General features: G+C 36.3%; 2 protein-coding genes across 2 annotated transcripts; both read left to right on the plus strand.

The window, feature by feature from the left end:
• The first annotated feature begins 346 nt into the window (after positions 1-346).
• On the plus strand, positions 347-5,001 carry LOC113765110 (probable linoleate 9S-lipoxygenase 5). Its single transcript, XM_027309170.1, has 9 exons — positions 347-839; positions 1,068-1,354; positions 1,952-2,192; positions 2,329-2,664; positions 2,814-2,899; positions 2,981-3,088; positions 3,234-3,538; positions 3,617-3,880; positions 3,964-5,001. Exons 1-9 carry the CDS (start codon positions 587-589, stop codon positions 4,730-4,732), a joined length of 2,649 nt encoding a protein of 882 aa, XP_027164971.1. The 5' UTR covers positions 347-586; the 3' UTR covers positions 4,733-5,001.
• Positions 5,002-11,489: 6,488 nt separating this feature from the next.
• Positions 11,490-12,421, plus strand: LOC113764618 (photosystem I reaction center subunit II, chloroplastic-like). The gene has a single exon (XM_027308570.1). It carries the CDS (start codon positions 11,592-11,594, stop codon positions 12,207-12,209), a length of 618 nt encoding a protein of 205 aa, XP_027164371.1. The 5' UTR covers positions 11,490-11,591; the 3' UTR covers positions 12,210-12,421.
• The last annotated feature ends 5,951 nt before the right edge of the window (positions 12,422-18,372 follow it).

The raw sequence follows: 18,372 nt of genomic DNA on the forward strand, positions 1-18,372 counted from the left end.
GCTGTAACTGTACAAGCACAGCCCATGTGGTAAAGTGGTAACTGGTAGGTATTTACAGACAAACATGGGAGACCTGAATCTTTTTTTGCCCAACCAACAACTCAATCAGAGGAAACATGGGTAAACTGACATGCATGCCATGTATATTACAATAGTAATCAACATCAAAGTTATGTTCACCCTTTATGCCAGATAAGATGGCCAAGTTGGAATCAGGTCCTTCCAATTGATAAAGTGACAGAAAGAATAAATGCATATTGTTACTTTGAAACTTCCTTGTAGTTGTATACCCCCTTCATTTGTATGATTTAACCCCACCACAACCTGCATCGTAGTCTTCATTAATATCCATCCCTCCCAAAACGTTGAACATTCAAACCACATGCTTAGTTGGTCTTAAAAATTTCAGGTCCACTCTCAAGTCAATAATTACATAGAATATTACTGTTAAAATTGCTAGTACTATTCTTACCAGGTGAAGCCATCTTCTATATAAAGCTTTATGTATTCCTTCATTTCATCTCACTTCAAACACTTTCTTGGAGTTTGTAATTCTCTGTCCTGAGAACCTTTCTAGTTTCTTGCAATGGGGATTTTCCCACCATGTTCTTCTACTGAGATGTTGGGGAAATTGCTGGAGACGGTTTGTGGAAAGAATCGAGACAAACCCATAGAAATTGAGAATGGAGAGCGCCCAAAGATCAAAGGGACTGTCGTTTTGATGAAGAAGAACATTTTGGACGTGAAAGATGTTGGTGCCTCTATACTTGATAGACTGCATGAGCTCTTCCACAGAGGCGTCTCCATTCAGCTCGTCAGTGCTGATCAGATTGATCCAGGTAATCTTGATTCTGTAATTTTTCTGTCACTAACGAGTCTCCTAATTGGCTTGGTTCTTCAGTTGTATGAAGAAAAAAGAATCCCTTTTGTCCTTTCTCCGTTTGTTCTGCAGCAAAATACAACTGCAGATTATGCATGAAGTGAACCAAGACATTCTGATTTACTGCAATAAGTGGCGGATAACTTACAACTGCAGCAACCATTATTGTTATTATTTACTGTTGCAGAAAACGGGAGAGGAAAGCTTGGAAAAGCAGCAATCTTGGAGAAGTGGAACGCAACACTCACATCAGTATCAGCTACAGATGTTAAATTTGACGTCAATTTTGAGTGGGATGAATCCATGGGAGCTCCTGGTGCTCTTATAGTTAGAAACCACCACCATAGTCAGTTCTACCTCAAGACAGTCACCCTGGATGATGTTCCTGGACATGGTCAACTCCACTTTGTCTGCAATTCTTGGGTCTATCCTCAACATCGTTACAAATACAATCGTGTCTTCTTTGCTAACAAGGTAATTTAGCCAAACATGCAAAGCAGCAAAAAGCAATAATAGATTTGTTAGTTTCATAGAGTAATTAACTGCTTTTATATGTGAGTTTCATAAGGATAAGCATCACTAGATTGTCCTAAAACTGATCATTACTTAATAGCTAAAGCACATACTTAGCTGTCATCTTTCATTTATTGCTATGATAGCTAGGGATGAGACAAATAGCCAACAGGGTTTGATATAAAGGAGTGGATGTTGTGAGTAGTAACCAATTTTTCAAACCTTAATAATTGACAATTTAATTATCATGTTTAGCTTTTTGGTGGCAGACTCACAAGCATCTTTTTATCCTATCGGGCCAAGATAAGTGTCCTTAATATAATTCATTGGGAAATTGGAAGCAACACCTGCTGAATGTCATTATTCTTGACAGTTGACAGCACAGCCAAGCCCATAGTAGACATTTGCTAAATTTACTGGTTCTGGGTAGGATAAAAGGAATTTCTAGCCATATCACAGAAATGAGACGGAAAAAATCATTGACAATTCATGGAATTACTAAAATTGATGGAAAACAATAAGCAAAACTAACTAGCAGATCCACATTCCTATTTCCAGACATACCTGCCAAGTAATACACCAGAGGCACTGCGGCCCTACAGAGAAGAAGAGCTTGATAATCTTCGAGGAAATGGAACGGGAATGCTTAAAGAATGGGATAGAGTTTATGATTATGCATACTATAACGATTTGGGAAACCCTAATGGGGGACCGGAACATGAACGTCCGGTTCTTGGTGGATCTAAGCAGTATCCATATCCCCGCAGAGGAAGAACAGGTCGTGCACCAACTAAAAAAGGTCAGCATCATAAACATATATGCAGTGCTCAATGATATTACGGCTTTCAGCCAATAGACTTCCAGAACTTTAATTTGGACAAAGTAGTTTTGACAAGAAAGTATTCTGATCAACTGGTTTTCCATTGGCCTTACAGATCCCACAACAGAAAGCAGATTGCGGCTTCTAGATTTAAGCATTTACGTTCCAAGAGATGAAAAGTTCAGTCACGTGAAATTTGCAGATTTCATTGCCTATGCTGTTAAATCTGTGGGTCAGGTGCTGCTCCCAGAGGTTGCATCTGTGTTTGACAAAACTTTCAACGAGTTTGACAGCTTTCAAGATGTATTAGACCTGTATGAAGGAGGAATTAAGCTACCTTCTCGTGCTATGGATAAGCTCAAGCACTGCATCTCATGGGAGCTGCTCAAAGAACTTGTCCGTTCCGATGGTGAGGGAATGATGAAATTCCCAGTTCCTAGTGTAATCAAAGGTACTTCAAGACCACTTCTGACAGCTAATTTGGGTTTCCCAATCTAGAGGCTTAATTCTTCTTTTATAGAATTAGATTCATACAGATAATTCATATAAGTTTCATGTATTCTGATAGCCTGACCTACATGGGTATTTGCATTCTTGCAGAGGATAAAACTGCCTGGAGAACAGATGAAGAATTTGGCCGCGAAATGCTAGCTGGAGTAAATCCTGTAATTATCCGGAGTCTACAGGTAAATTAACCTTCCTTAGACTACCTGTTTCATGCTTAATGAGTTTCAGATCAAAATGTTACCTGATTCTTTCTCTATCAGGAATTTCCACCTACTAGCAAGTTGGACCCCATAGTGTACGGCAATCAGACCAGCACAATCAGAAGGGAGCACATTGAGAAAAACATGAATGGGCAAACTGTAGATGATGTACGCTATTGGTCCTTTTAATCTTGTCAATGTAGTAGCTAGACAGGAGAAGAAAGTTGCATGCTCCATGCCTTGGTTCATTTCCCTTGTGTTTATTCACGCTTAACTTGAAGTTGATTTGACATCTTTATACCTGCAAATTCAGGCACTGAGGCATAGCAAACTATTCATATTAGACCATCATGATGCATTGATGCCATACCTTAGAAGGATTAACACAACCACCACAAAAACCTATGCCAGCCGCACCATCCTCTTACTCCAAGATGATGGTACACTGAAGCCACTAGCAATTGAGTTGAGCTTACCACATCCACAAGGAGACAAACATGGTGCCCAGAGTGAAGTATTCACACCAGCTGAACATGGCACTGAAGGCTCAGTTTGGCAGCTCGCAAAGGCTTATGTGGCTGTAAATGATTCTGGCTACCATCAACTCATAAGTCACTGGTGCGTTTACTGTCAAAGCAGAATATTCAGTGCTGTATAAATTTAGAATCTTAACTAGTGTAGTTCAATTTGCTGCAGGTTGTACACTCATGCAGTGATAGAGCCATTTATAATTGCAACCAACAGGCATTTAAGTGCGCTGCATCCGATGTACAAGCTTCTGCAACCCCATTTCAGGGATACAATGAACATAAATGCCTTGGCAAGGCATACCCTCATCAATGCAGGTGGGGTACTAGAGATGACAGTCTTCCCAACAAAATTTGCGCTGGAGATGTCTTCTGCTGTTTATAAGAATTGGGTTTTCCCAGAGCAAGCACTCCCTGCTGATCTTCTTAAAAGGTTAGATGAAATGGCTTTTACTGTAAAATCAGTACGAACCACATTGATTTTTCTCATTAATAACTTGTGTTTCCTCTCTGCAGAGGAATCGCAGTTCCAGACTCAACTAAGCCCCATGGCCTCAAGCTCCTAATAGAAGATTATCCTTTTGCTGTTGATGGGCTCGAAATTTGGTCAGCAATTGAAGAATGGGTCAGGGAGTACTGCTCATTCTATTATCATAATGATGGCATGGTACAAGGTGATTCTGAACTCCAGTCATGGTGGACAGAGTTACGCAATGTTGGACACGGTGACTTGAAAGATGAGCCATGGTGGCCTCAAATGCAGACAAGAGATGAACTTGTTCAAGCATGTACTATCATCATTTGGATAGCTTCTGCTCTTCATGCTGCAGTAAATTTTGGGCAATATCCTTATGCTGGCTACCTTCCTAATCGTCCAACTGTGAGCCGCCGATTCATGCCCGAGCCAGGCACTCCTGAATACGCTGAGCTCGCGTCAAACCCTGACCTGGCATTCCTCAAAACCATTACAGCTCAGTTCCAGACCCTCCTCGGCGTGTCATTAATAGAGATACTGTCACGACATTCTTCAGATGAGATTTACCTTGGTCAGAGAGACAACCCCGAATGGACTTCAGATACCATACCACGAGATGCATTTACTAGATTTGGTGCCAAACTGGTAGAAATTGAGAACCATATACTTGCAAGGAACACTGACAAGAAATATAAGAACCGGACCGGCCCTGTAAAGATGCCTTATACCTTGCTAATTCCTAACAGCTCTGATTATAGCAAGGTTGGAGGACTTACAGGCAAGGGAATTCCCAACAGTATCTCAATCTGAAGCGCAAAAGGACCGTACCTGGAATTTTGAATCGTGTAGATATCAGGAAGCTATACATACTCCAAAAAATATTTTTGGCTTGCCAACTTTTAAATCTCCCAGTTTTATGCAGAGTTTTGTCACTTGTTCTTCTTCTTGTTACCTTGTATCAATTACTGTAGAAAATCGTTGTTTACCTGTTTGTGTTTCTTTTCCATTGTGATCTCTTGTATCCTTTGCTGTATAAAATCGTTATTTACCTGTTTGTAGAAAATCGGCGTTACCTTTTATCCGGACTATGATACCAAGCACAATTTTGTGTGATTAAATTATGCCAGCAACCAGAATTTGAGGAAAACAAATGAAAGCACCATTAATTGGTAGGGATCCGTCTCTAATAGACCAATACCTTTGTCTCTTATCATGGCAGCTTCACACTTGTACCGTGGCATTTTGCAAGTTTATGTATTCCATAACCTTTTAGACAAAATGTTGAAATTGATGGAGACTACATTCTAAATACCTGCCATAAGAATTCGAAATGACCAAATTGGGTGGCATCTGTATCAACTCCACAAATTTGTTGTGATGAATTAGTACTAATGCCACCCGATTGCCAGGAGTCCTTCTGCTTTCCGCGAATTATGGTTGATCCAATCCCATCACTTCCAAAACTTCACCCTTTCTTTTTTTTTTTTTTTCTAACGCAGTGGGTATCTGGGTTCGAGGACTGGTTACCGTACGACCCAACTAATCCCACTGCGTGGCCGGGAGAGGCTGCCCAACATCACCGACCAGGTAAATCCGGGGACTCGAACCTGGGACGTGGCTCTCCCCCAACTGGGACTACAACCACTGGACCGAACCCCGAAGGGCCACCCTTTCTTTTTTAAGTTCAAGAAACTTCACCTTCGATGTATATGCAAAATGATCAAACCTTTCCTAGTACACTTCCAATGAAAACAGACCACGATTTATGAGTACTTTTTCTCTGTAATGCTTAAAGGAATTTTATGAAGCAATTCATGCAAGAGAGTTCGTAATCCATGCTTCAGTACATACGCAATTTGGGGACAGATTCATTCACCAAAACATTCAAAGCAAAGAGTACACGACGCATCAAATCATGAATAAAGTCTAAGACATGGCTCAGACTACGTAAGTTTTGTACTTTTTTTTTAAGCAAGAAAAAACAAGAACAGTGAATTCTTGCCAGGCTCTTTACTAATATGAATCTGTCACATATTTCATGCCAACTGTAATAGAGAAAATCCCTTAAATGCTTTGAAACTAATGAGCACCCTAAACTAGAGAACAACAGAATAGCATTATATAACTGAAGGCCTCACAAATTTATACTAGTAAGTATAGACAAATATGTCACAGACAAGATGTCGCGCCCAATTTTTTGAAAATAAAATAAATTTATAGGTTATTGAGAAAATTTGAATTTATTTGAAAATGATGAGTGAAAAATAAGTTTTTATTTTAGAGAATAAACAAAAGAAAAAGGGTCTAAAATGGGACTTAAAAAGTACAACGGTTTTGGTCCAAAATAATAGTTTAAAAGGGGTTTTTAGAAAAAATAGGAGTCGCCACTTGGTATCGAGTTTAGGTGTACCAAATCACCTAAAAATGTATTTTTGATAAAAAAAAATAGATAAAATCCTTTTTAGATGACTCCAAATTTTTGAATACAAAAGAAAAGAGTTAGGAAGTCACGGTTGAAAAAAGAGAAGGCAAAGAATTGATAGAATCAAACTTAAGGCACCCTTTCAATCTAATCAAAACTAGTTGAAAGATTTAGTCGAAAATTTTCTTAATCTAACCTATAAAACTTATCACATTTGGATGTTTCAACATGGATGCAAATCTAGATTTAAAGGATATCGAGAGAGTCGGAATATCTCTTCAAAATTTAATTGGTACGAATCACGTTAATTGTGATACCCAAAATGATTCTTAGAAGAGGTCACGAATATACAAAATATGAGACTTGAAGAAAAGAAAAATTATAATATATAAATATACGTGATTTAAAGGAAAGGAATACAACATAACGGGTACGGGGGACTAAGATTTGTGATTTCAATTTTCCTTTTTATAGAGAGGATGAGAGCGTGCTAAAACTAACAAACCATACTCGTTTATTTCCCATATTTGAAAGATGACTCTCTAACCCAATCAAGTGAATGGACTAGCCTACATCTAATTTTTTTTTTAAATGAAATGCAAGTCTAAATGTTATGTTTGGCGCACAAAGGGACAAGAAAATATCCTAAAAATGAAGAATATGTATGAAATGCGATAAATGTCACACAAAATGTGAATCTAGCATGAAAACGGTTTAAAGGGTCTAACATTAGATTAGCCCATTTTTACAACTCTTCACTAGCGTTGGACTAGTGAGAAGTCAGGGAGAAAGGTCACAATTAGTGTTGGACTAGTGTTGTGACGTCATGCATTTATTATAACTAAATAAATCATATAAAACATAATTAAAACAAGTAAACACGTAAAACACATAGAGCACATAGCACATAAACATAATATCTAGATGCAAAAACCCTAAAGAAGTGAGTAAACACGTAAACACGCAAGTATACAAGCACACAAGCAAATAAACGCAAATAAAAGTCTAGCTATTACATTTATCTAACTAAATACATTTTTGGCAAAATTAAATCCTATCTATTACATAGCTTAACTAAATACATGTCTTGAGCATATATCTATTACAATTTGACATTTAAATGCCTCTCAAATAATCATCAAAATTAAATAAAATAAATGAAATTTAAAATGAATAATTAAAAGAAAATCATTCAAAACATGCAATTACACATAAAAAACACATTGTAGCACATAAAATAATTTAAAATAATAAAAAAGATTACCTTCCTTAAAGTTTTGGTTAAATAAGGTGAAATTTGTCCTATTTATGCTCTAAAATCAACAAAATAATCAAGGCACCAATTTAATTATAAAGAAATAGAAATAATCATGAAATCTACCAATTAAAGCACTTAAATGAAGTATAATTAACAATTAAAGAAGACAAGTAACTTATATTTAAGAAATCAAAACTGTTAGAGACCTAATTGCAAAAATTAAGAAAGTTTTTAGGGTTAAATTATAATTATTACAAAGATTAGGGATTAAAATTAAAGAAAAATAAAGTTTATGTACCAAAATATAATTAAATTAGGGACCTAATTGAAAGAAATATAAAGTTATTAGAGGCAAAATAAAACTACTCAAAAGTATAGGGGTTGAAATGCAATTAATGTTTCTGGTTTGACCAGAAAATGGCCTTGGGCCATCATTTTTATTAGCACTTGGACCAGAACTACCTTGGCCCAATCTAAAATCCAAGAAACAAATGCGGGCCTGCTATCTTTTGACCAAGCAAAAACCCAACAAAAAATGTTGGATTTTAACCTCCTAAACCCAAGTCAAAACCCAGAAAATAAGCCAACAACCCATTTGCCAAACCCAAACAAATAATCCTAAACCAATTCTCATCTTATTTTACTAAAACCGAACAAAATAAAAAACCAACTAAAAAATTATTAAACCCTGATTATGCCCCCAAAGCCTAGAAATAATTTTCTTAAAAGACACATTTAAACATGCAAAAGATGATTAAAACTTAACAGGGGAAAAATGATTCAATTGCAGAAGGTTTTGGGCTATAGTGAAATTAGGCAAAAGTTTGGGGTCAAAATAAAAATTTTGAAAGTTCTTCATGCAAGCTTCGAAAACAGCTTTTGAAGTCATCTTCTACATTCTTTCTTTATTTCATCAGCATGCATGATACCAGTGGCGTATTTACACTGGGGGCACTGGCCCCCTTAAATTTCTATGATGCCTATAAAAATTTGATGTAATTTCAACTGTGCCTCCTGGAGTTTTGTGTATCTATTGGTTTATAGACCCTCACTGCCCCCCTTAAATTTTATAATACCTATAAAAATTTGATATAATTTCAAGTGTACCCCCTGGAGTTTTGTGTATTTATTGGTTTATATGCTTTTAAAGTTGTTTTTTATTTTACCTGCTATTACAGCGACCGTAGAAAGGGTTTTTTCAATGATGAATATAGTGAAGAATCGGTTACAAAATAGAATGAGAGACACTTGAATGAATAATTGTTTAGTTATTTATACTGAGAAAAATATATTTCGTGAAATTCAAAATGAAAAGGTTGTAAACCGTTATCAAAATATGAAAACTCGTCATGAGCAATTGTAAATGGTTTAGTTTACTTTTGAAATAAAATTATTATTACATTAATAATTTTGAGTTTGTCTTTTGATGTTTTAATGAAATATATGCATCATTTATATTTGTTGGTGAATATTTTTTTCGTTAAAAAACTAAAAAAAGAATAGGTAAAAAATTTTAGAGTTGCTTTTGTCTTCACTGAAAATTTTTTCTGGCTCCGCCACTACATGATACCACCAAAAATCATCAAAATTTGGACCAAAAACAAAATCATGCAACCCAGAACTCAACTTTACCACATTTAACATGAGGCTATAACAGATCTAAGCTAAGGGGTTCATGAAAAAGAAGAGAAAAAAAGAGAAAAACATATCAAAGAAGAAAGCAAGAAAAGGTGCAGCGAGATTCTAACTCATCCGGAACAAATTTGAGTGAAACGAACGAGAAAGGATGAGTGATGTTACCTCTAATATTTCGCAGCACCGAATAAATGGGAAGAATTTAACAAAAATACGCGTTCCAACCTGGATCAACCAACCCACACTTTTGCTACAAAAAACTTCAAGAACTGGCGAGCTAATGAGTTGGGAGCTTAATTCGAGAGGCTTGCAGGTGTTTTTTCAGGAAACTTTCAGCATGAAAACTCCTCTAATATGTCCATAGAGTATCCAGAAATCACGAATCAATCCAAAAAAGTCAAGAAAAAGATGAAAATGGCCTCTGAATAGGACTGCCCGTTCAACCTGACTCAAGTTCTTACAAAATTTTTCTGCACTTTTTCCTCCTCCTTTTTCTCTGTTTTCGCTCCTTTTTTTATCTGTTTTTCTTTCTTCCGCCGCCTCTCACTATTTTTTTCTTTTTTTTTTCCTACCCTAATGGTCGCATTTTATCTCATTTATAGGATCAAAACGCCCCTCACACAAAACCTAGAAGCAAAGGTGGAGATTAGAGTTGGGTTTCTTGGCAACTTTAAAGCCATTGGATGGCTTGATTCCAGAAGATTCTTGATGTTTTCACTTAAGATGAGTTGGCATTGTACTGAGAAGCTTGAAGGGAAAGAAAAATTGCAAAAAAAATGGGTGGAAATTGGATGAAAAAATGCAGCTGCAGTTACTGTACTATGGCCTCGTCTATGGCCATGTACTGCTTGAGAAGAAACCAATGTGTGCTATGCATGCGCGCGTGGCTAATAATTTTTCCTTTTTTTTTTGCAAAACTGAATTTGATTTTTGTTTTTTTTTTCTTTTCTTTCTTTTCTTTTGCCGATTTTTCTAAAATGATTTTTTGCAAGAAATAGAAATGAAACCAAATAAATTCAAATAAATAAAATTTAACTAAAATAAATAAAAATAGGAATAAAATGAAGAAAAATAAAATGGTAAAATTTTGGTATCTACACAAGAAAATTGCACTTACCATGTTACAGGATGTTCCTCACGGTTGAAATCCGAAGCCTGAAATTTGCTTGATGTTGGAATTTTTATTTTTATTTTTTTTTGGGGGGGACTACTTTTCTCTAGCAACTGCAATGCCTTGCTTTCTGCGGACAAAGGGTGGCTTAACTTTGTTCCACGCTTTCATTAGCTTCCAATTTCCAAAGTTACCAAAACGACAACGTGTCACCATTTCAGCGTGCCGTAATGGGCCTTCCATTGCTTATTCGTTGTAACGGTTGGGTTTAGACAATGCAAAGTCATGAAGATTGCACAAATTGACCTTATGTTTTAGGGTTTGGGTCTACTTGGCCCTTACCTTATTTGGAACAAGGTGCATGGCATTGCAAGAATTTCAGTAGCCATTTCCAAAATTTCCTTTATAAGTGGATTACAGAGTTTAGATCAAATTGGTAGTAATTTCCTTTTTTTTTTTTTTTGTTTTTTTGTTAGACTCAAAGAAGGAAACTAAGGAAAAAAAAGAAAAAAGAAAAAATGAAGATAGAATTTTTAATTCACAAGGCAGAAAAGGAATGGCTAAACTTGAACAATTCGAAATTCGTTACACAAGCGGATTATATTGGTTGGAGCTTAATTCCAAGACGGCCGTGGATTCTGATTCTCCCACTTATTCAACTGTCAAACTGTAACTGATTGTTTTTAAAACACCCTCGGAACATTACCACTGCTGAGTGTTCTGAATACTTTGCCTTTGCAGGTTCTTTTATCGCAAATCAATTCTGTATAAACACATTCACACGGACAAACAAAAGAGGCATGTCATTTGAGTGTTTAATTTTGGGCAATGATCCTACCCATCTTCCATTCTCATTTTCAAAGTAATTTGGAACTCATTTAGCTGGCTGTGCTTCTTGAATGCCAAAAGTATAGCAACCGGATGATGATGCTGCAAATTTGCATGTGTACCTCATCTGTTAATAAGCATAGTATCTTGGCTTTAGATACTGCCATCTATCTGCAGGAGTACACTTGGCAACAAAGTGAAGTCAAGCAAAGACTGCGTATCAAAATCACACATTCTAATTGGTCTATAGCAGAACCTACCTTATCCAATATCCACATTTCCACCACCCATCCAATATCACACTCGGCTGGCTTGCACACAAGGAAAGAACCTTTCTTTCATCAACAAATCTCGCGAAACTCGAATACTACAGACACCATCTCAATTCTTCATCATTTCTCTCTTCAATCCAACCATGGCCATGGCAACTCAAGCCTCCCTCTTCACCCCAACTCTTTCCTCCCCAAGTGACCGAGTTACTGTGCCATGGAAGCAATCATCCCTGGTTGCATTTGCAAGTCCTAAGCCAATCAAGACCAACATGGCAACAAGGACCATCAGGGCCATGGCAGAGGAAGCGTCCACAAAAGCGGCACCAGCGGGATTCACCCCACCACAATTGGACCCAAACACCCCATCACCAATCTTTGCAGGCAGCACAGGAGGGCTATTGAGGAAGGCCCAAGTCGAGGAATTCTATGTTATCACATGGGATTCCCCGAAAGAACAGATTTTTGAGATGCCTACTGGTGGTGCAGCCATAATGAGACAAGGTCCAAACTTGCTCAAATTGGCTAGGAAAGAGCAATGCTTAGCTCTTGGCACTAGACTTAGGTCCAAGTACAAGATTAGCTACCAGTTTTACAGGGTTTTCCCTAATGGTGAGGTGCAATATTTGCACCCGAAAGATGGTGTCTACCCAGAGAAGGTGAACCCCGGACGTCAAGGAGTTGGGGTGAACCTCAGATCAATCGGGAAGAACATTAGCCCAATTGAGGTAAAATTCACTGGGAAGCAAGTGTATGAGTTGTAAGGTGTCGTACCTAATCGTCATTTATGTAATATGTGATATTGTGATTATTTAGTGTTGCTTGATGTAATTGTATTTCTTTTTGAGAAGCTACATTTCAGACACAGCCTGGATCTTGTTACTTTGTATGTGATCGGATACTATTACTGTCTTGGTCCATTCGTATTATACTCTTCAATATTTACCAAGAAAAGAAAAAAAGATTGTGGGAGGAAGGCAAGGATTTGTTGTTTTCTCGCAAATGTGCATCACTGAGTACTCCATATCTAAGATCCGCGAAAAAGTGCGTTCATTTTCATATCATACATTCGTGATGCTAGCTGAAAATACATGTATGTGTGCGTATAATGTGATTGGCAAGACTATAAAAATTAGAGCATTAATTTCCTACTTTTCGACAAGGCTCGAAGCTGTGTTGGTAAGGTGGTATCTGCATAGAAGAATTTGATCATCAGTAATGGTACGTGGTTTATACTAAGAAAACAATTAGCACTTCAATTGTTTGATCCCGGCCACCTTTTGTCATTGCTGCCATCATGGTCCTTGTTCTTCCAATGAATTCTACAAGTGAAGAGGGTTGATTAAATGATTAATTGCTTCAAATTTGTACACATCTGAAACGCATGACCCCAAAGCAAGTTAATAAATTAGTGAGCCAAGTGATTGATTGCCAAGAACATCATCTTGGTGGCAACATATTCAGCAAGCAGCTAGCAATTGCTACGTGGAGTACCAAATTTGGTTGCTGATTTGCAGCAGCAAGCCGGTAGAGCATGCACCTAAGCCTATAAACCACTTAAAAAGTATTTAGCGATGATTAGATTTCCATGTGTTACTCAGCAGGCAAAAGAGAATGGGTGCATCAATCAAGTTCCACCTCATTGGCTCGTGTCTAAATGGAAGTGCAATCTTATGTATCAACACATATTCTGATTCAATAGGAATCCCAATGTTATGATCATCCAATAGTGGTAGACAAAAGTATAAGGAATTGCTTCTAAGAACAATACTCTTTTTTTTTTCCTTCTTCTTCTTCTTCTTTTTTATTCTTTGGGTCAGGAAGCGCAAGTACAATTATTGATTTAAAAACTCCAACCAGAAATAATTTCGAAGAAAATAATTAGAGAAGTAGGAGGAGTAACAGAATGAATCCTAAAAGGAATAAAAAGGAGAGTTGGCTTATGAACAGTAGTCATGGTCCCCTATGGACACCTTGACTAGGAGGCTAAATATGGAATATCAGGTGAACATTTGATTTGTTGGAGTTAGGACTAAGTTCGGATGCGCGGCTGGTGCCTGGTAGGTGATGTGGCAATGTGATTTTACTAGCTAACCCTTATCTCCCAATTTCACCCTTTAATTAGTTATTGATGTGAGCTTGTAGGCTTGGTTATTGAGTCTTTTCATAATGATGCTGTTGGATGGTAGATTGAGATCCATCAGTGTGATTGGTTTCTCCATCTGCTGTCCCAACCCCATCATAAATTAGTTCAAGAACTTCTCCATTTTCTATGATATCTAAAACCAACCGAATTATGCAAAAAATTTAAAGGCAATTCAGTTAATAAAGTAATTGAGATTATAAATGTTTCAAATTGTGGGTATTTGATTCGTTTATGTTTATCCTTTTGTTATGGCATTTAAATTATACCAAGTTTGAGGCTTTGCCAGTTGTTCTTTTGCTCTTAAATGCTCATTGGATTCATTCTTTGCATGCATATTTCTGATTTATAGCTGGGTCCAATTACTGCTCTAATACTGATAGTAGGGAAGATAGGGTCATTGGGGTGATTTTGGGGCAATTCCCCAATGCGTATTGTTTTCGCAGCACACACTATTTTCAAGTACCTATTGTTTTGGATTTTTTGGATTAGTTTTTATTACAAATTTGTTGATCGTTTATATACTCTAAATTTGATCCTGGAAGATGATTCTTATGTCAGGTTCTTAATTATTTTCGGTCATATTTTTATCTACCCTTGGAAGCCGCTTTCTTCTTTACTCTGCCTGCCATATTTGATTGGTTGGGTTCAAGTATTTTGCGTCCTTAGAGCCAAATATGTTTTTAATCTTTTGCTGGATTTCTGCTTTTGAGCCCTTCAGACATGACGATGAGTCCAAGAAGTTCTTCCATTGCATTCTGGTAAACTTGAAATTTTGTCTCTGTTTTCAGCATTTCATTTGGATTCTGCAGTTTATTTCATTTGTTGTTTCTCTTTCTCCCACATTTAGTGCTTTCTTATTAGTCGAAATTTAGGATGGAACTTGGCAAACTATCAAAAGAAGCTGGATAGTAGTTTGAAATTTTGCAGGTATATACTATCATTCTTAACCAGTTTTCCTTAAAAAGGATTGCATCATTCCCCATCTTTCAAGAGACTGAACCTCGTAGGTGATAGTCATTTTGTATGACTTAGTTCAAGTCAAAGGACGAATTTTCTTTATACTCTTATGTTCCTGTTGTTTGATGATATAGAGGGAGCTCTTTGATTTGTATCCACTTATTACATGCTAATTGTTTTAAAAGGCTTGATTGGAAAGCTATTAGTTGGGTGGTCTCACCCCCTACCTAAGGGTGCAATTAAGTCAAGCCGCTCGCGAGTAGGTAAGGGTGCAATTAAGTCAAGCCGCTCGCAAGCTACTCGCGAGCGGCTTGGTTAAAAGCTTGGCTCGAGTTTGGTCAAACCGAGCTCGAGCTACTCGTTACATTCAACGAGTCAAGTTCGAGCTCCAAAAATAAATACTCGAGTGCTTGACGAGCTTAATCGAGTTTTCATATTATATTTATATTATATATTCATATTATATTTATATTATATATTCATATTATATTTATATTATATATTTTGAGAAAAAATTTATAGGTTTAGTTCAAAACTCGAGCTCGATCTCGAGTAGATCGGGCTTGATATTTACTCGAGTTCAAACGAGTTGAGCTCGAGTTTAATTTTATTTTATCGAGTCAAATTCGAGTCCAAATTTATTAACTCGTTCGAGTTCGAGCTCAAATAGCACTGATTCTGATCGAGTTCGACTCGGCTCGATAGTACCCCTACCCCTACCCCAGGGTCTCCTGTCACATTGAAGCTCAAACAAATGTAGCTCCAAGAATGCTTGATACGATATGTAAAGATAATGATCATGATCAATATGATATTTATGGATTAAATAATGAAGTGGCATTTGCTCCACATATGTGAAGCATGTTCAAAATGTCATTTATCAATTACTCCAAGTTTGTAATTATAATTCTCTGAAGTGACTTTTTGTGAATAAAATTTGTTGAAGTCCCCAATTTGCTTCCATCTATGCTACAAGCACGTACATGTGCCAGCATGTATTGATACTGATTTTACCTGTGCACCAACTGCAATCATTTTTAGCATGTTATCTTCAAGATCAGTCGGTGTGGCAATACATGCAGTGATAATGGTGCATTTATGCTTTTAATGCACTAAAAGAAATTCTGGAGTTTGAAATCTGATGTTTATATGTTGACGGCATGAACAAATGCTGGAGTTTTGGGTAGTTTCTTGAGACAAGATACCATATCTGTATGGTCAAAGAATTTGATGAGAATGCCTGGAGAATTATTACAGTTTTTGACCATGTATACTTGCATTGATTATACTCTTTCCGGGCACCGTCACGCAACGTTACTTTTATTGCCTTATTACGTGGAAGCAATTGGAGGCTCACCCATTTATTTTAATTTTTTGTAAATTTATTTAAATTTATTTTTGTAAACTAAATTATTAATTTATATCACCTTTGCACCCATTATTAGTTTTAAATATTTATTTATAATGTTCAATAAGCCTAATTACTATATTTTTTCTCATCCATACTCTATGTCGCAAAATTACATACTATTTAACAATTGAACAATAAGAATACAAAAATTTGAACTAAGTACTATAAAAGTTAATATAAAAACTTAATTCAAAAATTTTGAACTCCTAGCATTTTTTTCGTGTGTAAATTTAAAATTTTATTTTGAAAAGGTAGAAAAATAGACTAAAACTTGTCATAAATTGGTAATACTAAAAAATGAACAAGTTAATAAACTAAGAGAAAATAAAATGATAAGATAAAACCAATAAATAATAATAATAATAATGAAACAAAAGTAGTTAACATCCTGACAAAATGAAGAATTTGAAAAAAAAAATGGGTGGGGGAAGAGAGAAGGCTTGGGAAAAGACAATTTAAATGATTTAATTGGGTTTGATGAGTTACCCAATAAAATTAAATGGGTATTCTTGGGTAACCCATTTATGCCCATATGCAAAAACATAAGATACTTATATCCATCTATTCGTGGTCATGTGTGGGTAAATTTAGCTAAATAGGTTTGTTTCCTATAGTTTTGCACTAGCTATGGACATTAGTTTTCTACCATGCAACCATTTATTTTTGTTAATATAAATAGTGCTTTTGTCTACGGCTCTTTGTATGAGTTTTCTATTCTATAATGACCGGTTTTTGATAATGTACAGACTTATACAAAACAATATACTACGTATCTTGAATTATCACTCTTCGACCGTTAAATTCGCACATACCTACTCTTAACTTCACACACACACAACAAATAACTTCACCAAAACTGGACACCCTCATGGGATGCACAAATAAACTAGTATTAAAAATTATGCGGAGAAGGGTGGGGGTGCAGAAGAGGACAATTTCCATCAGTTCATCGGGCCCTTTAGAATTGTGACCGTGGAGATAGCTAATAATAGCTAATTTTCAATCCAAATGCCAAATCCCATCCAGAAAAACTTTGAACCTTATCAGAAACACATGGAAGGCCTCAAACTGCAATAATTTGCCCTTATTTAAATCTCAAATTTTATGAAGATAATGTATGTTTATTGATTTGTTCTCATAATACTAAAATGTCCCACACAATTGAATAATGTTAAATCATTATAGAGTATTGACAATGACAGTGAGTGATTCTTGTTACGATACATCATGTTGCTTGTCATTTCCCCTAAAAACCAAACACCATTTATGATATTGGTATCTCTTCCAAGTTTAAGTTGCACCCACTCCTGGAAAGCGTCCAACATGATAAGATCAATTCAAGCCACATGGTCATATCCAAGGCTTTGTATAAAGCTCTGATATTCCTGAAAAATCATGATTATATATTAACTACAAATATATATACATGAGAATCTCTAAAATCGATAATTTTAGCTATCTTTTAATTTGTTTACGTTGCTTAGCATAGAATTTTCCTTTCCTTTTCTGGAAAGCATGCATGAGACATCATATGGATAATTAACATTTGAATAAAGGTTTAGTTCACATGACGACATCTAACCACGAATATAGAAACACACGCAAAAGTAGCTCACATTAGTTCAATTATACTTTTTTTCAGTAGTTGAGAATAAGATCACTCCAACATAAAGTTGGCACCGATTATCATCAATTGTTAATTGCATAAACGTCATGTTTCCTATGAAGATAATAATTTAAGGATGGTTCCAACATACTTTTGTTTTATGAATATTTATTAAGATGCTAAACCGGTGAGGCTTATCTCCATCCATCTGAGACCCACACGGAAACACAATCAAAGAAAGACGTGGAGAAACGTGGGCAGGCTTAGCTAGTGCAGTATATTATTGTACCCATTACGTCTGCGTCAAAGGACAATGACACATTAAGTTGTCCCAGCTTAGTTTTAATTGTGCAGTGATTCACTCATGCACGTGAAATCACGCCTTATATGCAAAGCAAATACTCCAAAACAAGAAGTTTTTCGATTGACCTAGCTTCTTTTAGATTCTTCTTTCTTGCATTATATACGAGCAAATCAATAGAAAATTTATCCTCTTCAAAACAATCTCAATTTTGACCAGTGAATTAGCGCATAGTCATTACCTCAGAAATGGTCTGCTATGAAGTTAAAATTTATGTTGTGATAATAATAATATCATTTGCCTTCGTGTCGTGATTAATTATGGCCTCCTCTTTATGATATTGTTCAATGGCAACATCATAAATCCCACACAGAAGGATTTTCATTCTTTCAAGTCATGTTACTCGGACTCGACTACCAAATTCTGACGATGTGGCTATTCTATTGCATATGAAGAACGGACACGAGTACAGCAGGGCAAAGCGTAAGAGCCCGAGTAATATAGCT

Source organism: Coffea eugenioides, chromosome 3 (assembly GCF_003713205.1).
Source record: "Coffea eugenioides isolate CCC68of chromosome 3, Ceug_1.0, whole genome shotgun sequence".
Taxonomy (NCBI): Eukaryota; Viridiplantae; Streptophyta; class Magnoliopsida; order Gentianales; family Rubiaceae; genus Coffea; species Coffea eugenioides.

Excerpts from the sequence above, each read along its gene's own strand:
- LOC113764618 (XM_027308570.1), top strand. The coding sequence starts at position 11,592 with ATGGCCATGGCAACTCAAGCCTCCCTCTTCACCCCAACTCTTTCCTCC.
- LOC113765110 (XM_027309170.1), top strand. The coding sequence starts at position 587 with ATGGGGATTTTCCCACCATGTTCTTCTACTGAGATGTTGGGGAAATTG. Across the intron at positions 2,900-2,980 it reads TAATTATCCGGAGTCTACAG|GAATTTCCACCTACTAGCAA; the intron begins GTAAATTAACCT and ends TTTCTCTATCAG. Across the intron at positions 3,539-3,616 it reads CATCAACTCATAAGTCACTG|GTTGTACACTCATGCAGTGA; the intron begins GTGCGTTTACTG and ends AATTTGCTGCAG.